Genomic DNA, 24790 nt, shown 5'->3' on the forward strand with positions numbered 1-24790 from the left:
CAAGTCATTCACCTCAAAGTAATGCCATATGGCATAGCGCTTTGAGTGCAGCCAATTCTGGTGACATTCAACAGCGAGGAAGACATCTTGATTTTGCCATTTAAAAAATCTGTGATACACACAATGGACACTTGCCATTCATCCATATTATCATTATCATCAGTTGTAATGATGTTCCTACACATTGAAAAAAGGTAGCAAGGATAGAAAAAAAACCCAAAGGATCCTTCTTCACATGGTGGTATCAGTGATTCAGCTGTTGCATTTTAAATGTCACAGAAGAGTGAGCATTTGCCCCTTGGACAGCTTTGAGAGGCTGAGAGTAGTGTGCAATGAAAAATATATGTCCCCACCCTTATTTGCCACCATGGCCCACACAATTTTGAGCAGGCTGAGGTGTTTTTTTTCCTTTTCGGTTTGGGGGTGTGGTGCTTGTTGTTTATTTACAGTTCGTTTTCAGAACCGCTTCCCAAAAAATGGCAAAGGGGCTGCTGATACTGTGGAAAGGTCTGATTCACCCCTAGGGCCACGGCTGTCTCCCGTCAGAGCCCAGCCCAGTCACTGGCAGAGCACAAGCTGAGGAGCCAGTAGAGGAGGAGGAGGAGAAGGAGGAGGAGGGTGACTGTAGTCATGATATCCCAGAACTTTGACACATGAAAAGAAAAGATGAGGACAAGGGATTTAAGGGTGCATATACAGCTCTGGAAAAAATTAAGAGACCACTGCATATTTTTCTGATGTCATCCTACAGTTTCTGAGTAACATTCGAATGAGTTGACGGTCATGTTCAAAATTAAGAGACCACCGCAAATTTGAATATGACCGTCAACTCATTTGAATGTCACTCAACAACCGTAGGATGACATGACATATATACAGACACACACACACACACACACATTCACACACACAATAATAAAAAAAATGTGTCTAGACTCTAGGCTGAGGCCTTAATACCATGAAAACCAAGGCAAAGATGGGATTTCAGTTTTGTTTGAGGGATTACAAAATCTTAAGTGTCAATAAACTTTCTTACCATGTCTAAACATGGGTTTTTATATTGAATACTTTTTTCGGTAGCATATTTTTGGACCTCTGCATAAACAGTTGTAACATCAATTCTTTCTGTTTGTAGCTATTTCGTGCTATTCTTTCCTCAAGGAATTGTACAGGTCTAAATAACACTTGTATGGCTCTAACCCTAATCCTACAACCAATTACAAACAAGATGATGCTTCAAACAATATACATAACACGATTTTTACACTACCTAATACCAACAATGGAATTGATCAAAGTATTGGGATGTTGAAGGATTGTGTTGCTTTGTCCATGACAACCACCTAGTGGAGAAGAGAATTACTAATCGCTTTTTTTGTCGAGTATTTTGGCCCTTACGAAGAACCGTATCCCAAGCGTCCTTGGCAGCACAGTCCGTGATGGCAACGAAAGGAAACGTAGCATGTAAAGTTAATCTGTTGGCTTGTTAATTGGCTAACGTTATACCCACTCTTGACAGCAAAAGTATGTTGATGGTTTTAGGATTTCATTTGTAGTTATAGAAGGACACATTTGACTATTTTCTTGCATCGTTGGAAATGGCATCAAGCAACCCGTCTGTATTTCTTCTAATGATCAACGGGCAAATAGAGGGAGGCAATGTAAGCACTGGCTAATTTATTCAGGTTTGGATAATACGTTAAAGGGCTCTCTGGTTAACGTTTTAAGTGTCCAACTTAATTGCCTTTGTTCATTTTGTGATGTACAACAATGAAAAATGCCCTTGAAAATCACTGTTTTTGGTTGTATTATGTGGCTTGAGTAACGTTAACGTACAACACAAATTTAGCCAACCCGAAGGCTTGCTAATTAACTTGACTGCCTACCTAGCTGCTAACTTCGTTAGTCCTCACAAACTGTAGATTTGCTCATGTAATGCTAGATATCGTAAATTAATTTCGATACAGTAAATAACCCGTTAGCTTTGTTTGTAAAAAACATAACGTTAAAAGTTTTCTTCAGTTTCCAGAGTACGACGACCTGTACTGCAAGTATTGTTTTGTGTATGGACACGACTGGGCTCCCACGTCGGTGAGTTAACGGCTTGTAAATGTGTTATAACGTTAATGCAATTGACTGCTTGATGGATGGAAGGTCACTTCATTCCCGCAGGGTTTGGAGGAGGGCATCTCTCAGATAACATGCAAAAGCAGAGAATCTCATAAGCTGATCTGGAACTTCCCCCTGGATATCACCTTTAAGAGCACCAATCCCTTTGGATGTGAGTTTGATAACACATTATGTTGTAATTAAATATGAAGCACCTACACCTACAATGAAGAGAAATGTACTCACCTTGTCTTTGGTAAAGTGGCCAAATAGTCTCACTTTATTGGTCAATTCTCACAGGGCCACAGATTGTGGTGAGTGTCTATGGTCCCGACGTCTTTGCAAATGATGTTGTCCGAGGTTATGGTGCCACTCACATCCCTTTCACCCCTGGAAAGTAAGTATTTAATATAAATAGTCAACTTCAACAAAAATAAACAAAACAGTAGGCCCTAATTTAAAGGGCAGGTAAAGTCTAAAGCTAATTTCATATAAGGAAAATCTATTTGCTTATTTAACACAATGAGAAAATATAGGTGAATCACCTTAATACATCCCAGGTGCAGGACAAAAAACTGTCAAGAAATACTTTTGTCATACTTGGTTGACCTCAATGCTCCCAAATATCTCATGCTGTAGTTCATGCACGAGACACTTTACTCATTGAGTGACTGCTTTTTGCCCATGATTTAAATTAGGGCCCATGGTCTTGTATAACATGACTCCAATTATTTTCCCAGACACACAAGAACTATACCAATGTTTGTTCCAGAATCCACATCAAGACTTCAAAAGCTTACAAGGTAAAATATTGAATTCTGAAAGATGTATGAAGATATTGGCAATGGCCCTAAAAGTACTCTCTAAACCAACGGCTCCAAAGAAACAATGAAGGAAACTTTTGAAGTACTTTTGACATTAGCATGAACCATGTTTGGTGGTTACTTTTAACCATTTCGATTGAAGCTTGAGGCAAATAAAACATCTTGTGGAACACATGGATTTCCACTGAATATAAAATCAATGAATCACAAACAAACATCACTAATAGATCACATTTTTTTTTTTTCAAATAGTTCAGAACCATTTATGGTTTCTTTATATGGAAACAAAAGCCGCAGTATGGATTGTTGTATGTCTGTGGTCTGAGCTGGCTCTCAGAATTCATTTAGGGAAGGAAAGTAACTCCCACACCAAATGGGTTTTTAATGGGTCCTCTTACAGCTGGCTTATGGGAAGACGTCCTGAGTTCACGGACCCAAAAGTGGTAGCTCAAGGAGAAGGAAGAGAAGGTAGGAACTATTTTGATTATTACTTAGACTTACACTATATGGACAAAAGTATTGGGATATTTTGGGCCAGACGCCCTGACTCATGTTGCAAATCGCCTCCGTCACACTGAAGAAGGGCGTCTAGCTCGAAATATCCGTGGAGAGTAAAAAAGTAATAAAAGAACTGTGAGTGCTATCCATAATTTATAAAGTTTCTATTGATGCTCAAAAGGATTAAGCCTCCCTGTTGAGGTTATACTAAAGTGTTGAACGTGTTAGTCCAGTTATTTATAATGGGCAAATGGCAAAGCCTTTAGTCTAACTAAAGCTAATTTGATAACTAGACAAAATCAGTTTGCTAGTGGGCAAGACATTGAGGAGTCGGCTCAATGCGTGTATTTCATGCATGAGAACTTTGTTTGCCGACAAATTTTGCACACCAAAGAAATCAGGGCCCAATGGGTCGGGCCCGGTCTTCAACTCGATCCAGCACCAATAAGATAAACTAATGGATTTTTTTATTATTATTTCAAAGAATTTCAGTAACAAAAAATAACTGCTTAAATTTACCTTGTAATAAACTGCAACAGACTGTTGGCTCACTCATGAAATCAATGTCTGTATACAGTAACGCGGGTGCGTTCTCAAGGCTTTGTCACGCTTCAGTTCAACATTGTGACCAAGGACCTGAAGAAACTGGGCTACGACACCACCCCCGGATCCTCCGAGGCGCCTCCCATCACAGGCCTGTCTGGAACAGACCAGCCATACACATTGTGATAGCCCTGTCTAACCAAGAGCAGCCTTACTGGCACCAATTACCATATACGCACTAAAAGCTAAGCACCCAGGGAGGCAGCTCCAGTGCATCCACAATGTCTTAAATCAATTCAGCGAATTATAGGAACCGTTTACTGTAGTACATTAACAGTGTTTGTGTTTCACTGAAATTGATGAAGCAGAGTTTTTTTTTGTATATATATATATATTAAATTGTGGTTTGTATTTCTTACTTGTGTAATGTTTGACTTACTAACATATTTATTCTGCATCATTCAATAGCCATGTAACATTTATTAGGCTAGTGTCTTTAATGGTCATTATTTGTACTCCTATGTTGGTGATATCAACAGACTTCAAGCCCCGTGTGAGTGATACATTTTATTTTTACCATTGCAGCTACAGGTCCTTGATCGCTTGCTGCGCTTTAGATGGCATTAAAACAAAATCACACCGTCCCATGTGACTTTCCTACAAAAACCATTACACAGAAATAAGGTACAGAACAATATGTTACAATAGAACAAATGATAAATTATATTATACAGTTATAATGCCAACAAGTCGAGCACATATCCATAAAAAAGCAGCCTGCTCCCAGTAATATGAAACAGTTTGGTAAATATACAGACACAGTAACATGGAAGGGGGAAAGAAAAACCAAATAAAATGTGTTTATGCATGTTCACAAGGTTAGTTCACCACAAGAAATGCATAATTAATACACTGTAACAGAAACAGGTGATACACAGGTAGATGTCCAAAACAAGAGGATCCAGGATGAGCAATGCATATTTTTGTTATGGAAATGAGGAAATGCTGCAGAAATCAAAATTTCACACATCACAATGTATTATTGACAGATTTCAATAGTTTCGATGCAGTGCAGTCAGCCAATTTGTTGCGTAGCTCTAGGATGATCCTCCGCAGGGATTAATTTGCTTTGAGGGGAAAGGTGGACATGTGGCTCCAGGAAGTAGGAGTTTTACCACATTTTTGTTCCAACAATTCACTAAACCAGCTGCTTCTAGTTAGCAGAACCCCTCATCCAGCTAGAAAAGCCATTTTTTTGTTAAATCCCCTGTGTTAACAAGCACAAGTAGAACCAATGTATGGTAGGACTTTTACTTTCTGAAGTCAGGATGTCCACCTCTGTTTCTGGGTGTGTTTTGCACAACACAGATCAACAGCATTATGTCCGCACAGAGCTTACCTCTCGGCAATCTTCCCCAAGATGCCACAGAACATGCCTTGGTGCATCTTCCACTAGGTCATGATTACACCCAGTATTTTTTGCTAAGCTCTACAAGGGCAGCACTACCACAACGGCTCCTGTAGAGGCCAGTAGCTTACAATTCATGGAAAACAAAAATGTTACTGTTTATAAATTGGCAGTGATTTTCAGAGAAGTCATACGGGCCCATGAACCGTTTTATCTACATAGGAGTTAGAAAATTCTCAGACTACAGCACCTCGTTTAAATAAAATCACAACGGTTCTGACTTTGGTAGCTATTTTTTTTTCCTTACAGATACTTAAGAGACATTGCGAGGGTTGTGCTTGTAAGATTACACTACATAGCCACGAGGTGCCAAACTGACATGGTGCATCGGTAGGTTTTTCCACAGTGGTGTAAAGGCAATTACTTCTCTAAATGCATCATTAACACACCGTAACAGAGAAACGGGGCAAAAAACAAATGTCAGTTATGCTTTAGGGTCAAATAAAAACGTTAAAGATGTGTTTCTTGATGTGAAAAGGGATAGAACCATAAAAACCAAACTGATTTTAAAACATCTGTTCATATGTGACTGAATGAAAAAGTTAAGTCCCTGGGGCCTGCGTCTCCAAAAGGCAATCTAGTGTATGGTGTGACCATCTCACATAGGCTAGTGAGTGTCAAAGCCCTTTGGTATAACTGCACGCGTGTGTGACCCCATGACAGGAGCCTTGGTGACAAAGGTCAATTTCACAGCCACAAAAATTGAAACAGCCTCAGGATAAAGAGTTGGCCCATGAGCAAGTGGTGATATCAAAACATGGGCCACCTCTGCCCATAAAATATCAGTACGGAAATGATAAACAAAAAAAATAAAAAGGGGGGGTGGGGGTAGTTTTAGGAATTACAATTCATGATGGATCAGATGACATAACGGAAAGAGAAAAGCATGATTTAAAAAAAAGAAAGACAAAAAAGACGATGAAATCTATCAACAGAGTCCCCCCACCAACTCTTCATCATACCAATCTTCTTCCTGTAAGCGATTTAAAGAGTCCCAAAGCCCATACACTTAACAAACATCTGCAAGATGACAATGTCAACTGGTTAAGATATTTCCACCCCAATCAGTTCTTGTCATAATGGCATGAACTAACTAGCGAAATTTATTTCATGTATTTCTTTCTCAAAATACATTTACAGCTACATAAACCGTAGGAGTGGATAGGAGTGATTAGTAGGCTAATAATGTTGAGTAAGATGAATTAGGACCTGATGAAGATATTTTTTAACACATACCAGCTTTTCCCTATTTCCCTTTGTTCCTTCTATGACAACAATATATATTTTTTTCCAGACATATAAATAAAATGAGGATTACTGAAAATAAACCTTTCAGAATGTTTTTGATAACTCACTTGTTACAGTTCACCTTATGAAAAGCTAGGCAGTTGAATACTAAAAATTAGTATTGATTAGCTCTGTCAAACAGTCAACCTTTTTAAGAGAAGAGAAGTAGAAACAAAAGCTGTGCAAAGAGTCGAGCTTTACGATAGCACTGAATCGAAAAGAAACCCACTCACCCCATTCACAATCACTCGGGATTGCAAGCAGTAGCAAAACAGAGGCTTTTTTGTAGAAAAGTAGAGCCATATTGGGGTATGCAAACCGATTCCCTAACATGCATTCAAAAAGGAAAAAAATAGAACTCATTTTAACTTAACTGTGAAGTTCATACCCCAACACTTCGGATATTGGATACCACTTGCTAACTCATGCTAGCGTACACTTCCTCCAAGTCCTCATCAAACCAACACACAGTGTGTGCCGAGGGATTTTTAGTCACGCTTGTTACAAGTGCCACATCCTAACAAAGAAGTTGATCGTTGTTTTCCTCAGGCTAAGGACTAATGGTGAGTCAACAGTCAACAAAACAAAAACTGAAGAGTGTATCAGAAGGGAACGGGTAAATAAATCAGAGCGTGTGCAAAATCCCTGCGTAGAACATTAAAATCAATACCACTGTAAACTGATAGGGTTTCTCTATACGGTGTCTACCTAAGTATCCTGTAAATACACATAGTGTATATGCACTGACGTAGAACATATATAGTTTTGCTTTGATTAAAAAGGGTTAGCTTTAGTGAATACAATGCTTTCATAAGACGATTAAAAACATAACTATTGAATTTCAAAGCCTCTTATACAAAGAAAAAGCCCTCTAGATTTCTTTTGGAGAAGAACAAAACAAAAAGAAAGAAAACAAAATGGGTTCTCCTTTTGAACTCAATGCTGGCTTAACGGAAAGCTGCAGCACACTTCAGAGGGAGAGTGTGAGGGCGGGAGAAATAACACCTACAGATACACAGTTATCATCGACGGTTTGAGAACATTTAGAAAAGGAAGGGAAAAAAACGAAATTCAAACAAAACAAAAGAAATACCAAATCAATGTATGGTACCTGCTTCTGACAGACAGAAGAGAGCTCCCCTGCCTGTGTAAAAACTGTAAACACCAGTGCTGCTGCTCCAAAAAAAGTCTTCAAATAGCACAATGGTCTGGACTGAGCTGAGGGGGGAAGACTGGGGCCAGGGGGATTCGACAGACTATGCTGTCTATACCATTTCAGAGGGGGTGGTGGGGGGAGAGTATAAGGGTGGCTTTAGCAGGTTAGGGTTCTCAGGGCTCGGGGGTCATGGTTCAGGGAATGGAGGGGCGCATGTAGAGCTCTTTGTAGAGTGTCTCTCACAACAGGAAGGGGTTGGTGGCGCCGCCTCCAGCCTGGGCGGCCGGCCCGGTGGGCTGCATGCCGCCGCTGATAAGGGGCTGGGGCAGGGACATGGAGGCCGGGATGCCCATGGCGGGCATCATGGGAGCCAGTGGGGCTATGGGCACCATGGAGATGGGGACTGCCGCGGGAGGCATGGAGGAGAGGGGCAGGGGGTCAGCACTCCGCTGGGACAGGCCGCCGAAACCGGGCATGGGGCTGACCCGCATCTGGTTGAGGGTGGGGGGCTGCGGCTGGTTGATCTGGAAAGGGTTCTGGGGTGCAGGAGCAGGGGCCGGGGCTGCACCTACAAGGAGGGAGACAGATAGACAGACAATTACACCTTCTAATAGTCACAGAGAACTAATTTACTGGCTGCTCCATAAATTTGAAAACGTCAGGATCGCATTGTCTACTGTGAAAACTGTGTGAAGAGTGACACTGATAAAAGTTGGTGTTCCAGAAACCACCACCAACAACAAACACTTCTACGGTGTTTCACTGATCTCGTGTGGACGCAAAACTTTTGAAAAACGATATGAGAACGATAATATGGCCGGAGATGGTTTTTACCTTAAATATGCCTATTTGTACCTGGCTTTATGTGTACATGGACAGAGAAAGACAGCGAGAGAAAGACAGACAGAGAGAGAGAGAGAGAGAGAGAGAGAGAGAGAGAGAGAGAAAGATACAGGCAGATAGATATCACAGAAAGATACTTTATTGATCCAGTGGGAAATTCAGTCCATTTAAGTCTGGCTACTAATTGGAGGTGTGTTGTGATGGCGATGGCGTCAGAGGCTCACTGCCAGGTGGCTGCACCTACCTGCTGCCAGGAAAGGATTGGGCCCAGGGGCCGGCGGTGGAGGCTTGGTCACCAGAGAGTCCAGGTTGACTAGGGCAGCGTTGGGGCCCAGGAAGGACTCGGGGGTTTTCCTCATGTAGCCCCCGGGCTGCATGTCAAACAGGTCAGGACTGCCAGACATGCTGGTCTGCGAGGGGAGCCCATAGCTGCCTTTGCGGTCGCCTGCCAGGGAAGGGGAAAAAAGAAAGCACTGTTCCAGGTTGGCAAATCAAGCCAAGCAAACACACACACAGGCCAGACACGTTGATCACATCTTACATTTTTAGACACAGCACTAACAACAATACTACAAGTTGTATTACATAGGAGCATAAGCTCCCTGTATAAGGCGCTTATATTGGTAAATGATTTAATCAAAGTCTGAACTCCAACACAACTTGTGTTGAGAAAGTGATTTATTTGAAAAGTATCATTGATATCAGACTAGCAATGATTGGGGCTGATCCTTGCTGTCTGTATTGGCTCATCTTACCAGGCTGTCATTCAGTCTGTGCTGACTCACTCAGCACACACACATTGTCATTTGAACCAACAAGAGGAAACAGGGTGGGGGTAGGGGGTAGAGAGCGGGGTGTGAAGGAAGGGAGGAGAGCTGGGGAGAGGAAAGGAGTCAGCCAGGTAGGCATGATGAAATGGGTGTATCACACGAGAGGCGGCTACCCCAGGAGCCAACCTCCACAGGTTGCAGCAATCCCCAGCCAAGGCAGATGGAGGGAGGGAGGGAGAGAGAAGGAGTGTGTGTGGGGAGATGCAATCTCCAGCCAGGACCGATGAGTGACTCACCAGCTGCTGCCGAGTTGCGGAGACTGTCAAACTCGGACAGGTCTTCTCTGGAAGTACCGTTTGATGTGCTGAACAGGTCGAAGCTTCCTGGAAAGGCAAATAAAAAAATAAAAAAAAACATTGTCATAATTGGCAGTCATCAGCAGCATATCGGAAACCAAAGCGTTGTGTAGCAGAGTCCATGGCTACAAAACGTTCTGCTGTAAGCAGAAATGACGTCAATGCTGCCAAGTGGTAACGTGATTCATGTCCTATTCTGGACTCAAATTTAATTTCCCATGTAACTCGCGTGTGTCAACCTGAAATGGAATACAAATCCACGCCTAATTTGATTATCTGAGCTGGTCTTTTGAATGTGGCTACAACTGAACCGTGACAGCTGCAGGATACAAGATTTCCATTCATCACCTTTGGTAATAGCTACAGACTGTCTGTCTGTGTCTCTCTCAGGGGAGGTGATTGCAATTGTAATGTGTGTAGTACACAACAGCACACAGAATTAAATAATTTAAAGGAACACAATAACTCACATCAATATGAGTGTGAGAATATCGGTGTTTATGCGTGTGTGTGTGCGTGTGTGTGTGTGTGTGAGAGAGAGAAAGAGATGAGAGAAAGAGATGAGAGAACCTGTTGCAGAAGCTTTGGGGCCAGTGGACCAGGGATCAGCTGCAGGGGCAGCAGTTGGCCCCCAGGGGTCAGCATTCTTCATTGGGGTGACTGAGGCCGAGGCCCCGGTCCCGGGCCCAGAAAGGCTCCATGGGTCCACAGGGGGAGCTGGATTATGGGCAGCACCTGGAGAGATGGAGAAGAAAAAAAGATGATAAGAGATGAAGGGAGACACAGAGAGAGAGAGGAAAATTGAAGAGGAGGTCAGAAAGCAGGACAAAAACAAATCTTAATATCAGTGGCGCCACACAGAACTGTTTATGTTCAGATAATGGCCCAAACCTTTTGTTCGCTCAACTGATTGTGTTTGCCTGTGACATGTTTTTTTCACGCTGCTGCAAGCGTGGCAATTGGATCAATGGGTTGTAATGGGACGCATCTGGCAGCTGGCTACTGAACCCTAGTGGCCCTTTATTCACAGTGGTAACGAAAACGACACTTTGGCGACCTCCACCAGCTCGCCACCCATTGCCATCTGTTGATAGGACCACACTACGCCACACAGGGGCACTCTTTCCACAGCTTCCACTCCGTTAGCTGTAGCACAGCTGAGCGGCGGGCAAAGTGGCACCAGTTGTCCGCTAATCTGGGAGTGCCTTCAGGACCAGGCATAGACGCCACGCCTGCCTACTTCACACAAGCAGTCATGGAATAATGACTGAACTGGTTCGTACATTTTCTGATGCCAGTGAGAGTAGATACCACACAGAGGGTCAGTGGTGGCCGCTGTGGTTGCGGTGCCCCCTTGCCCGTCTGTCTGATGAGGCCTTTTTTGAGAGAGGCAGGCAGGGGTCGCTTTTGAGGTGACGCACGAGAGGGACAGTGGCGGGGGCCCCACAGCGGGCGGACGTTCCACCTGCAGATCTGCATACTGAGCCTCTTTTGTTTGTGGCCCGCGCTGGAATGTGCCTCCACCGGCCCGGCCACATTTCTCTGACACACACACAGTCTCACCTCCACAGAATGGTGAAGGAGAGAAGGAAAGAGACGCTATACAGGACGAAAGAGATAAACAAGAGAGAAATAGAATATACATACAAATATTCAATGTATGCAGCAAGAGATACTGACAGAGAAAGAAAGAGAGAAAGAGAGAAAGAAAGAGAGCCAGCAACAGATGAAGAGAGACACGAGAGCAAAGGACAGACAAATTGACAGATAGATGGAGCCAAGGGAGGAGCAGTGAAGAGATCGCGAGGAAGAAGGGCAAAGAAAGCCAGAGAGAGAGAGAGAGGGAGGGACAGAGAGAGAGAGAGAGAGAGAGAGGGGGGGAGAGAGAGGGGGAGAGAGAGAGAGAGAGAGAGAGAGAGAGAGAGGGGGAGGGAGAGAGAGAGAGAGGGGGGAGGGAGAGAGGGAGGGACAGAGAAAGAGACAGACAGTGCCTGTGCTGGCCTGGATGACCGCCATCAGTATCTGCTAGAACACCCTGTTCAAAAACACCAACACAGACAGACAGACTCACACACACACAGGCAGGCAAGAGGCTAGCCCGTCCCCACACAGTGGCAGACAGACAGACTGGCTCATCCATAACCCTCATCCTCTGAGCAAGACAACAAAGGCTGTTCCCTGTATATGGATTACATCCAGTCCTTAGCTAAAAGGCCTTTCTCAATGGAAGTCTCCACCGAAGGTCCCTTCTAGTCCTGGCCTTGGCTTATTCCACATATCTCAGAATGGCCCCACGAGTTTCAAACACACACCTGCAGAAGAACTTTATTTAGCAGAAAAGCCAGCACTTGCCCCATACCCTTGGGATGGAGACCTCAGTTTGGTAAAAGCTATAACAGTCATTGAACATCTTGACGTGGGTCCCCCTGAGCAGAAGGGTAGGAGGTTACAGGGCTTAAAGCAGTGAACATTCCTGTGCCTGAAACCATCAGACATTTATGAGGACGTCATACACCACTCACATTTCTGCAAATATTTAATTATTTAATTTAATCTTTTCATGGGACAACACGGAAGAAATGACACTTTGATATAATGTAAAGTAGTGAGTGTACAGCTTGTATAACTGTAGATTTGCTGTCCCCTCAAAACACACAGGCATTAATGTCTAAACCGCTGGCAACAAAAGTGAGCACATCCCTAAGTGAAAATGTCCAAATTGCACATCCCTCCCGGTGTCATGTAACTCCTCCTGTTTGTCTGTCAGCAGGATTAAGCAAAAACTATACGGCAGATTTTTAGGAAACTTGGTGGTGTTGCATGGGCCAAGGAACCCATTACATTTTTGGAGTGGATCTGTTTCGCTTGCTTTAATACTGAGATATATACAAAAACATATTGGCATCCTGGCTCTGTGCTCCCCCCAAGGGCCCTTCTAGTTAGTCCCAATAATAACCAGACTTTTTGTACTAGTCAAATTAAGCAGCAGGGCAGATCAGTCCTACAATGGCTGGATATCACACACTAAAGGCAACGATAAGCTTATTAATAATAAGGATCTATTACACAAATTTAAGGAGCATTTTAAAAGGAATGTTTGCGAATCTTGGACGTGACATCTGTGCTTCACACACACACACACACACACACAAACACACACACACACACACACACACACACACACACACACACACACACACACACACACACCTCTTCCTTCAGACCACACACACTTATCACTGCGCTATTCTTAGCCTCTCCTCAGATCATAACAGAAGACATCACACAGTGCAGGGTCTGAGTGTGTGTACTCGGCCTGATGCATTTACACGCGTCTGAACATAAACTACTTGGGCTGTGACACAATCATGTCTGTGTGTGTGTACATTTGTCATCGATTGTATATGACCACAACTAAGAACAAGTTCATCAAGAAATTATGTGTGTGCGTATGTGTGTTTACAGCTACGTGTCTGGAAAGAAGCCTCCAATTCTGAAAAGTCTGTGTATGTGACTTATGATTGGGAATTAGTGTGTGATACCTGTTCATTTATGATAAATATGGTTGTGTTTATTTGAAATGTATGTTGTGTGTGTATGTGTGTGTTATTGAGAAGTAGGTGCGTAGGACTGCTCTTGCCTACTTGTGCCTACTGGTGGTCTGTGTGTGCCGGAGCTTATGCGAGGATAAGTCTGCTGTCTGGAATTTCTCTGTGCCGTGCACACCATTTGGGTATTTATCAACGTGTGACATGTGTGACAATGTGTGTGTATATGCATGTCAGTTTCTGTGTGTGTGTGTGTGTATCAGCTTGTGCATAAGTGTATGTGTGTTATCAGTTTGTGTGTGTGTGTGATCATCAGTTTGTATATGTGTGTGTGTGTGTGTGTGTGTGTGTGTGTGTGTGCATGTCAATCTGTGTGTGTGTGTGTGTATTGCAAATCTTTACCGTATGCCTGCCAGGGGTCTGGTGCTGCAGCTGCTCCTGTTGGTGGTGGTCCCCAGGGGTCAGCTGCCTGATCGGCAGACCCCTCGGGCAAAGGGGCCATCAGATCCATCAGAGACGACTGAGGCTGTGGAGGACACACATGCGGACATACACACACACAGAGAGAAAATGAGTGTGTGAGTAAACACACACACACGCTCTTAATACTACTCTCTAAACTCCCAGGCACATATTTGCAGTGAACTTTCTGTCTTGAGTAAATCACATGTATCAGCTAAGCGCTTATCGTCTGGCAGATGCTTTCAATTGGGCAATATTTTACTCTTTCTTGCCAACCCCTTTATAGGATCATTTCATTTTCTACCTAAAGACATCTGCAGCCCAGTGAGTACATGTATATTACATTACTGCGTTCCTATTATTTCTCCTCCTGCTGTTTGGGGGGGAAATGAATGACCTCCGCGTTGCCAGCACTTGACTTAAGGCAACAGAGCTGTGTGAGGTTTTTTTTGTGTGCTGCTGTGTGCTACCGCCGTGATCAGAATCAATCATGTCTTGGTGCCCCAAGGGCTGCACTTGTGTACGACCGCTTGATCAAATAACTCCGTAAGCTGAGCAAACTGCTGTTGTGGTTTTTTTGCTCTGGGTAGTGAGCAAAGGGAAACGGCACTCGCATATCAACATCCAGCTAAACGATGTCGTCTCTTTGCCAGCGACGGCCTGAATTAGGAGAAACTGTGTTACCATTACAAAAACAAGTTGGCTGTGGCCAAGCCATCAGGGATATAGAGAATGGTGGACGCAGAATAATTAAAATTCTACACAGCTTAAGCCAAGGCAACGGCCAACAGCCGAGTTGTGCAGTCAAGTAAGGGACAGCAATCGCTTCACAATACTGGACAGTTCTAAAATTCTGGGAGAATCAGAATCCATACAAATTCCCCTACAGTATCAAAGTTAAGGTAAAGGGTGCACTTGTTTCCAAGTGTGAATCATTACCATTGTTGATCTACATATTATATTGTTGATCTACATGTTATGTGTGTTTGTTTAAAGGTACATTTTTAATCAAACTGATCTAATTGAAGTCTGTATTAGCTTGTGTAGTGATCTATGTGAGAGTCTGTTTATGGAGGAGGGTGCATGTATGTGCATTTATGATGACTACATACCTCTTTCTTTTTCTTAGTCACTTTGACTGAGTTTTTCTTGCTCTCCTCCAATGCCATCGCCAGCCTCAAGTCATCCCCGCGTCGCATTCGCTCCTCCTGAACACACACACACACACACACACACACACAATTAGCTCTTATTCAATTCAAGACTGTTAGGGGGATTGAGCACATGATACAGTAGACAGACCACAAGCAAAATAGACAGACCTCAATCAAACGTATTTGACTGATTTGTCAAGTCAAACCTAGAGCAAACCTACAGCAAAGTAGGTTTGGACCTAATATATTTCATAAGGACCTAATATATTTCACTGTAATAACCAGGTAAATTAGCAATGAGATGAGGTAAAAACAGCTATTAAAAATATGAACTAATGCTTGTTAGGGTAAATAATAACTATAAGAACTTTATAATAAAGTTTATTTCTGATTAGTCAGCTGTTGTACCTGTAAGACCTCATTCCACTGGGCGGCATTAAACTGCCCAGCCTGTCCCTTCCACGATAAACCTGTTTATATGCATCTGATGCAACCACCCAATAGGTCAACTATGAGGAAAGGCTACAATATCAAAGCTGTTCAGTTCCAACTGCCACAGGCTTTATCAACAGTGCATGTTTATTTTCTATCAACCACAATCAATTATGGGCAAGCCAAGTCACTTTGACGGGTATGCTGCAGGGGGCTGGGGGCCGAGCACCATGCAGGCATTTTGGTGGGTCATCTCGAGCGCTCGCTCAATTTGTCAGAACGCCAGGCCCTGGCATCCCCTTTCCCCTCTGTCCACTCCAGATGGGGCACACAAAGCCTGCCATTCACAGTGGCCCAGAACGAGGAGAAGAAAAGGAACAGAGAGAGAGAGAGAGAGAGAGAGAGAGAGAGAGAGAGAGAGAGAGAGAGAGAGAGAGAGAGAGAGAGAGAGAGAGAGAGAGAGAGAGAGAGAGAAAGAAAGAGTAGACAGGAGGAGCAGGCAGAAGGGAGAGAAACGACTACAGAGGCTTATCTGTAATTTAGCTCCAATCTCAGTTTCTTGTTTTTCTTTAGGAGTGTTTCTCTTTCTTTTCTTACTGTGGATGGGACGACACCAGCCAGCCTCTGTTAAGCTTTTCTTTGACCACTGGTGCACTTTCAAGGAACATTGGTCACTAATTTGTACACGCACACACAAAACATAGGTATGTAAATAGCTAAAGCCCACTTGGTGCGATATGAGTTGCAAGCAGCTTTTACATTCACTGAAGGGGGTCATCTGCAGGTTCCTCTAACATAAACACGCACACGTGTACACAGAAAAAAACAGCCCAAACTGGAACAGGGCTTCCCAGACAGAGGAAGTAGCTTTGATAGGCCATAATGAGTTTCATTCAGAATGGTGGAGGGGTGGAAGTGGGAGTAAGAGAGATGGTTTCTGAGAGGGCGGACATGAAACGAGGACAAACCAGAGTCATGCTGGGAAGGGCAGGAGGAGGAGGAGGAGGAGGAAGGGGGGAGAGCCGTGATTGGTGACTGGGGCTACAGATGACCCAGGAACCCTGGGACAGAATGGGTTGGAGGCTGCTGAAGGCACTCTCGTTTGGGGTGACCCGCTCATCTGAATTCATGCAAAGCCAACGAGGGGGCCACGGAAAAGGGACTGGTTGCAGGAAGACTCCTTGGCTGATGAGTTTATAGTAGAGATAAGAGTAGTTAACTAGTTAGTTAGTAGTTAACTATAAGAGAAGTTTCCACCAAGATTAGGAGACCTTAGAGGGGACTCCACAGAATGTGGATGGTATTAACCCCAATTCTTCAAATAAAAAAAAGCACCTAGGATAGAAAAAAAAGCAAACAGGATAAAATCAGACCAATGATTTCAAAGGTGTACTGGGATTCTGATTTGTTCCTGTCACGGGTAAAGCAACGCAGAATGGGTTTGACCCAGAGGAACCTCAGTAGATCTAAAGCACATTGGGGCACCATTCAGGTCACAAACAGTCAGAAAGACCATAAAAAAGGGAAAATTGGGGTTAAGCACCACTCACACATAAAGACCAGAGACTTTGTAATGTTAATGTAATTAAACAATTACCAGTAGAATAAACACTGGTGACACAAAACCAGAGGAGGAGAGAACCGACCTCTACCAAACCAGGCTCAAGGTAATCCAGGTGTAAAAAGGGGGGTTGAATCTTTAGGAACTTTGAGCAAAAGAGGCCTGTGCCAGAGGTCCCTGGGGCGGCAGAGGTCTGGGCTGCAAAAGACAGCAGGAACCCCCTATGACGTGCCTCACTTTTTACACAATAACCAGCAGGGCCTGCCTCCTATTTCCATTTGGAAATCCAATCCAGATGTCCAGATGCAGGCATGCAGTGAGGCAGGCAGGCAGGCGTGTTAACACACACACAGACACTCAAAAGACTCAACAACAATTCTGATAATATATGCCATACTTCATACACTACATAATAAACCCTACGAAAGATATACAAACCTATACTAACACAAACCTTATGTAAAGTTAATATAAACACAGCATATAAGACACGCAACACGACAATTCAGCCTGACATGTGCCCATGCAAGCCCACGTGACTATAGACACAGGCCACTGGCAAAATATCAGTCCCTACAGGGAAACCAGACATCACCACGCCAGCACACCCAGGTGAGTCAGTCCGTCCTTCAGTTCGCCCGCTAGCCAGCTCTCCTCATTTCCTTCTTGCTTCTTCCAGCCTCCCCACTGAAGCCCCTCCAGTCTAATTTGTACTCTTGTTTAACACTAGCCTTATTCCTGTCTGCTTTCACTGGAGGGGAGTGTGTGTGTGTGTGTGTGTGTGTGTGCGTGGTGGTCGGCAGATCCTCTAATCTGTAATCAAGGAGCATAAACATACAGATGGGCGGGAGTAGTGCCGGGTTTTAGGGAAAAAAACAAGTAGTGGGGCCCCATCTCTGCAAAGGCACTCCAGAACATTCCAGCAACGCATGGAGCTCAGGTGAGATAAGGTAGGCCTACAAGGCTGAACTCCGCTGGGGAGAAGCTTGCATTTTTGAGGGCAGAGTGTACAAGACATCTGAACCCAGTGGGCGATAAACAACATCACACCAACCATTTTTATTTGTAGTCCACCTCAACTTTTTAAGGATGCCATTTCAGAACATTGTTACTTGTTCTGTCTTGAAGGCCATAACGTTACCAAATATTCACAGGGGGTTGCAGACAGTAGCCCACATACATGAGGAGGGTTGCCTACAGTTAGGTTGTAGCTCATGTTATCTGAACTTTACACAAATGGAAAGCTTGTTCATCTCGCTGATGCTGATGACATGCAGGTAGACATCATAACATTTTGTGAAAACATTATTTAAAGCGTGCTAGATCATAGGTGAAGATGATTGGCAGTCACATCTGAGTAGAGTATGTAGGTGTGTGTTTGGGAGTGGCCTGATTTGGAGTAGGTGTGTGTAAAAAGGTACACAGGTCAGGAGTGCATATCTGTTACCTGTTCTGCTGCCTCTCGGCTCATGGCCAGGGCCAACTGCAGCTGGAGTTCCTCCTCTCCACTTGTCTGGGGCCGTGCCTGTTCCAGCTCCGAGCCTGCATTAGGGGACGTAGCTGAAACACACACACAAACACACTATTATTATCTGTTGTGACTCAACGCACACACACCCTCAAACACATCAAGCATACGTACACAATATCTGTTCCAATGTCTTTTATTTTTATACATATGATTTGTGTGCATCAACACCTACACTTCACAAATAAGCACATACAAATCATTCATCTACAACCTCCTCCTGATTCATTCCCATCGTCTCCTTTCCCAGTTATCATAGGGTCCTATAAAAATCTGTTTTATTATTTTCCAAATTCCGTTTTATTTTTTCTCAAATTCCATTTTCGGATTTATTTTAGTCGTTTCAGTTTTTCTTTTTTTTTTTTTTAACTTCTAAGCAGTCTTCACCTATAAATACTCAATGACAGACACAATTCAGCTTTTTAAATATTCAGCAGGTGGGTTTGCGCGTCTGCTTGAGGCTGCTGACATTTGCGTCTGGGAATGGGACTGCTTGCAATGTTTCAAGAAACTGACATACTGTAGCGGTATGTCAGCTTCTGCACACATTGCAACAATCCACAAACTCCACAAACTCACATCTTGCATCTACTGATTTTGTCATTGCCTTGGCTGGAGGGATTTGCCCGCAATGGATTTAGCTTTGTTCTTAAGTTGCCCTTTTGATTTCTATGGTCGCTACATGTGTATTTACGAGTCAGGTCATTTATGTGTTGACAAAACTTCCAAACTAGTTGTTTTCAGACTCATAGTACTCATTGGGGTATTGTTCAGCCCTGTTATCTAGCAGTCAAGCAGTTTAGTGTTTTTCCATCGTTGTCAGGAGCCACTGATCGCTTATTTTCTGTCACAAACCAATCAACAAACTCAACGCACGTGAATAATCGAGATATGATTACTAGGCTACGCAAAACGTTCAACAATGTCTTTCGGCCACGGTTTAGACAGACACCTTTGTATATGCTTTTTGTTTTAAAGTAAACTGAAATAAAAGTAAAAAAAATCCTGTTTATTTAATGTGTCAACAGAATATCTTCAAAATTCTGTGTAATTCCGTGTTTATAAGAGAATTCCGTTTTCATGTGTAGATTCCGTGATTCCGTCCGCGTTTTCCACATTGCGGAAATCATACGGCCCTATTACCAGTGCTGTGTCCAACCCAGTCTCTGGGGATTTGTCAGATCCCTGGAGATGCTTCCATCACGGAGGGAGACAGCAGAGGGCTGGGTCGGGCCTGACCAGCAAAGCTGACTATTGCTGAGCTGAGGGAGGGTGTATGTGGCCGGGATGGGGGTGGTGGTGTTCATCACTTCATCAAAGACAGGACAGTGAGTGTCCTTGCCTGGAAGAGTGAGTCACCGCTTCACTAGTGCTGCTGGACCGTGAGTCACCGCTTCCTCTTTTTGTATCTGCTTGGTTCCGATTAATAGATATCAACCGAGTCAGCATTTTTGCTGTTGGGCGCTTTCTGAGATCACACTTCAGCTCAGACCTCTCATGATGAAACCCTCTCTGAACGCACACCCAATGAGCTACAGGGTCACGTCGGGTCAGGTTGCCTGCGTTAAGCCAGTAACACAAAAGCGGTGCATTAAAAGGCTAAATTGGGTAGGCGTGCACAACAAGGGACGGGGGAAAAGGCTGTCCGGGAAAAGCAGCAGCGCTACGTCTGTAGGAAGCAAGACTTCTAATCTGGGGGCTGGGCCGATCCTGTTTGAGCGCAAGCACAAGGGATCTCGTTTAAGCCGAGGAACACTCATGGCAGATACATGGGATGAAGGAACGACAAGGTGAGAGAGGGGAAAAACAGAGTGGGAGGGACAGAGAGAGAGAGAGAGAGAGAGAGAAAAAAATGAGTATGACAGAGAGAAGTTAGAGATAAAAGTCAAAGAGCATTAGACAGTTGACAGAGAAAGCACATAACAATACAGGGAACAGCACAGAGGAGAAACATTTGTAAAATGTGACAGCCAACCAAGCAGCCAGGGAGCCTGTCTAGTAGCAGGGAGCACGGGTCTGTCCAACGTGGAGCGCTCCTACTTGTGGCAGGCGGCCGGCCCTGATTATAAGCCTGCGGCTGTACCAATGGAGGCAGCACTTCCTCTGGCGTGTTATTGGATTAAGGCAGAGAGGCCATGTGCTGGCGGCCCTGAAATAAGCACGGGCGACTCGGGGCCCAGAGAGACACAGGCCAGACCAGACAGACAATACACACACACACAAATAGAGAGGGAGGTAAGGAGGATGAGAGTAGGCAGGACACGGACGGACGGACACAGAAAAAAAGACAAAATACACTCCCACATAAGTCCATGTGTTCATAAACACCCACACACACACACTGAAGGGAAGGCTAAATAGAGGCAGGCAAATTTAACAAACATCGGTACTCATCACCACACACACGTATAGGAGGGGGAAGAAGGTGCAGGACAGAAAGGAGCAGGTAAAGCTTAGCCTCTCTCTCTCTCTCTCTCTCTGTGCTTGGCTACTGACTCTGATGGTTTACCGGAAAGGAAAAGGAGAGGAAGCTGAGAGAGAAGGGGGTACCATTACAGTGCACTTCCATAGGACAGAGAGAGATGGCAGACGACAGAACTGGGTCCCCACTGATTTAGACATCTGTTTATGAGAGAGAGAAGGAAGAGAAAGAGAAGGGGAGTGTGTGTGTGTGTGTGTGTGTGTGTGTGTGTGTGTGTGCCAGGAAAAAAAGACTGAGTAAGGCCATATGCACACCGTTATGATCCAAACAAGAAAGAGGATCGACCAATTTAAAAAGGAAAAGGAAAGCAGAGAACAAACAATCGGAGTCCATTTCTCTCGGAAGACAATTGCAGAGAACCCTACACCAGATGAGAATAGGGGATTGTGGCTAGACAAAGCTCAGACCTGCAGAAGCTGCCTCATCAGTCACCACTGGTCCCTCGGGCGCTGTGGAACAGAACAGAAATCAATATCATCCCGACCAGCTATGCTCCACCTGACAACACTCCATTTCAAGTAACAGGGGGACTGTAAGCTGTGGCAAGAGAGGACCTTCCTGGCATGGGCATGTATGCTGTGAAATTGGCATGTGGTTAATGGAGCAAGTAAACACGTAAGCATTTGATAGTGTGAGAACCACGCCAAAGGCCATTTGAAAGCATCCGAGTGTGAGAACCAGGCAATTGTTTAAGAAAAAATAGAAAAATAAAAAGGGGGGGTAGACCGCTGTGACGTGATGTATGGTTGTGAAACGTCATGGGTGTCTCCTTGTATCCGACCTCTCCTCCAGTTCAGCGGAATAGCTAGAGTGTGAGTCAAAAGCAAAGTGCAGCCAAAGTAACAGATTACGAAGACAGAGTTCACAGCAGGCCATTTATAAATTCCTTCGTCCCCCTCTTGCTTTCCCCAGTCACTGCCAGAGCTCGTTTCAGTCTCCTTGAGAGAACACCTCATAGCAAGAGTCAGTGTCCCTCCTGTCATTGCTGTTCAACACCAATGACAAAGACCTAGGCGACATGGAAAATATGCACGCTGGAGACAGATAGTCATCTGGAATGGTTGTTATCTAAATGGGCGTACTAGTAACATCATGCACTTCACTCTGTCCAGTTCTATAATCCATAACACTTGGCTCGGAGTCAAGGTTTAATTTACAGTCGAGTTTGTCTACATGTCTGTTGTAATAACTCAATGTTGCATTTTTCCTCATAGCACAGAATGAGAGAGAGAGAGGCTCTCTGTAGAGGTTAGATAAGAGAGATAACTACTGTTACATGTCTGTATGAATACAGAGGCATTACAACTGATTGGGTTTTCTTTGGCAAGTGGTCAAAACATAGACCTGCTTGCAGGCCAAGGGCCTTTGATCTAGGATTAGTGGTATTGTAAAGATGTCCTTAGGAGATCTACTACTACTACTGCTACTGAGACGGCAGTGAAAGCACAGCAGTGAAACCACAAAGCAAACGTGATGGAAGACTGATGACAGAAAGTGGCTCCTTCTCTCACAGGTGTTTCGAACACTTTTTGTGAGGGTAGAGGAAGTGGAGCGGACATTCGTGGAGGCGGCTTGTCGGTAAACGGCGGCCAACTAGTGCAGGTGTTTCCATCAGCTGCTTTCCATAACGCCAGCAAGGCGTCTCTAGGCAACAGCACCACCACCACCACTAACACCTCCTCCCCTGATCGTGACAACATCTCAAACAGAAAACAACCATTGCATAGATATGCACATTTTTGTTCCATTTGTCACAAATTCGCCCACCATTTAGCAAGGCCACACAATTTGACTTGATCGCATTCCCACGGTCACCATCCCATGCTATCCAGAGGACAAATGGCATGGAACGCAAATAGCCCTTGCAGTGGTATAACTAAACATAGCCGCTGATCTCTCTGACTGAGTGAGCTTTGTTTGTTTATCTGCCTCGAGTGATGAACCAAGAACCTCGAGTATTCTTTACGGCATTCCATGTTCTGTGTCACCTCACCTTATATGGTCTAAGCTTGAAAGGGGGGGGGAAGGGACAACACATAGGACAGCCAACCCAGTAAATCAAGGCTAGCCTGGGGCGCATTTCCCAAAACCATAGTTGCTAACTAAGTCAGCAACAATGCAATTTCCCTACTAACTATGGTTTTAGGAACTGCACCCCTGAGTGGGCTCATACCTTGTGTTCACACACAGACAAAGATGCACAATGTAGCCTTTCCAATTGCTCCTATACAGTAAGGAAGAAACACTAAGCTGGATTCAACTTACTTTTAACCTGCCCTTGTGTACACTGTACATCCACTCATTAACATACTTTACTACAGAGAGATGAACTACTGTCACTGCTACAATAGGCTTTGGAAAACGCGGATTGCTTTTGTAAAGAGGAAGTGGAAGTGATTTTTGTAATTTTCCAGAAGTATCGCAAATGACTAACCACACTCAGCTGAGTTTCCTGTTGCCTGATATATGGAGCAGAAAAATTCTGATAAGATCAGGCCAAAAAAAAAAGCCCTGTGTGCCAAAACAGCCTATTTTTCCAACCTCTCCCAAAAGACTCTCGTGTAACTGAAGGGTCATTTGCAGAACAATACCCGGAAACTTCTACAGGAATGCAGAAAAATTCCACAGTTCACACCCCAGCCTTTCTTCCACAGGGCTAACCCTGCTCCCCCCCAACCAACCTTCCCTCTCCTTTGTTAATGACTCAGCTGCTTGCACTTCCGTTTCAGCCTCTTCTATTAAAACCCACACACACCAGAGCCAACAATAACACCTCCCAATGCACCCCCAGCCCCCCTCCACACACACACACACACACACACACACACTCCCTCCCTCCAACAATTCCCTCCCAAAACCCACCCCCTCCCCAACTGCCAAAGTGCTGTCACAGGCAATCTACTTCTCCCTCTCACACACACTCGGGAGTTGCACGAAGGAGGAAGGAAGGCCAAAAGTTGTGCAGGGACAACTTCAGCACTCCCTCTCACTTTCTCCTCGGTTTCTGAACTCCATTCACAGATTTGAGGGGTGAGTTTGAACGGCTAGAGCCAACACAAACTTTCCCCTCCCCACTAACTCTCAGGCCTCTGCATAATTCAGTTGAACGGGCCCACTTTTGTGAAAGCATTTGAAGTGGTAAATCAAGGACAGTCCAGCCCCTGCTAGCTTGCTTCCCTGCTGCTGCCATGCTTATCTCCTCCTGAGAGCCCACTGTCATATGGCCAAAACCCTTGGAGACATCTGTGGTGAGGCTCCATGAGAAAGATTACCAAATTCTTTTGTCATGTAGGGAGTCAATGGTGGGGGGGAAGGGGAACTTGGAGGTTTTGGAGAAGGAAGTGGGGGTAGGGCCTGTGTGCGTGCATGTGTGTGTGTGTATGTGTCTCTGTCTGCTGGGGATGGAGGGGAGAAGGGATTTGTGTGTGTGTGTGTGTGTGTGGGGGTGATCCTCCTTCCTCCTGTTTGGCTCAGCACAGTGACCCCGAGCAGAGAGCACGGTGCCTTCAGGGGGTTCAGGAATGTTCTCTTCCTGCAGGACAGGGAGAGATACCGACCCACGAGACAGCCGAGGCCTGCAGAAGGCATCCAAGGCTCATATGTAGACATGAGCCTTGGATGCCTTCAGCAGTGTCTCCCGTTTCCATAAGCTGTGTGGGAGTGTGTATGGATGGGGGAGCTACGAATCACAGCGCTAGCCCAGCACAGGGCGCACACGACACACCACACCAGCTGACATGCTAAAGGTGTTCCACCCCCTACCCCTCCA

At 44.6% G+C, this 24790-nt stretch overlaps 2 protein-coding genes across 3 annotated transcripts in view; one reads left to right on the forward strand and one right to left on the reverse strand.

The window, feature by feature from the left end:
* The first annotated feature begins 1409 nt into the window (after positions 1–1409).
* b9d1 (B9 protein domain 1) lies at positions 1410–4389 on the forward strand. Its single transcript, XM_048244710.1, has 7 exons — positions 1410–1661; positions 2023–2091; positions 2173–2281; positions 2410–2506; positions 2850–2912; positions 3334–3401; positions 4009–4389. Exons 1-7 carry the CDS (start codon positions 1599–1601, stop codon positions 4158–4160), a joined length of 621 nt encoding a protein of 206 aa, XP_048100667.1. The 5' UTR covers positions 1410–1598; the 3' UTR covers positions 4161–4389.
* A 139-nt stretch (positions 4390–4528) lies between these two features.
* Positions 4529–24790, reverse strand: part of epn2 (epsin 2) — a 22519-nt gene continuing 2257 nt past the window's right edge. Inside the window, exons 2-9 of one of the 2 annotated variants that reach the window (XM_048244704.1) lie at positions 21429–21470; positions 18459–18571; positions 14977–15072; positions 13805–13928; positions 10425–10589; positions 9795–9881; positions 8973–9173; positions 4529–8453 (exon numbers count right to left, since the gene is read on the reverse strand). In XM_048244704.1, the coding sequence (XP_048100661.1) occupies positions 8125–8453; positions 8973–9173; positions 9795–9881; positions 10425–10589; positions 13805–13928; positions 14977–15072; positions 18459–18571; positions 21429–21470 (1157 nt within the window). In that variant the 3' untranslated portion in view covers positions 4529–8124. The remainder of the gene's footprint in view (positions 8454–8972; positions 9174–9794; positions 9882–10424; positions 10590–13804; positions 13929–14976; positions 15073–18458; positions 18572–21428; positions 21471–24790) is intronic. The other variant, XM_048244705.1, reaches the window with a different exon arrangement.

The sequence above is a fragment of the Alosa alosa genome, chromosome 6 (genome assembly GCF_017589495.1).
Source record: "Alosa alosa isolate M-15738 ecotype Scorff River chromosome 6, AALO_Geno_1.1, whole genome shotgun sequence".
Classification (NCBI taxonomy): Eukaryota; Metazoa; Chordata; class Actinopteri; order Clupeiformes; family Clupeidae; genus Alosa; species Alosa alosa.

Coding starts and splice junctions, on each gene's coding strand:
- b9d1 (XM_048244710.1), top strand. CDS start 1,599: ATGGCATCAAGCAACCCGTCTGTATTTCTTCTAATGATCAACGGGCAA. Junction 2,092..2,172: donor ACGACTGGGCTCCCACGTCG/GTGAGTTAACGG, acceptor TCATTCCCGCAG/GGTTTGGAGGAGGGCATCTC. Junction 3,402..4,008: donor TCAAGGAGAAGGAAGAGAAG/GTAGGAACTATT, acceptor GTCTGTATACAG/TAACGCGGGTGCGTTCTCAA.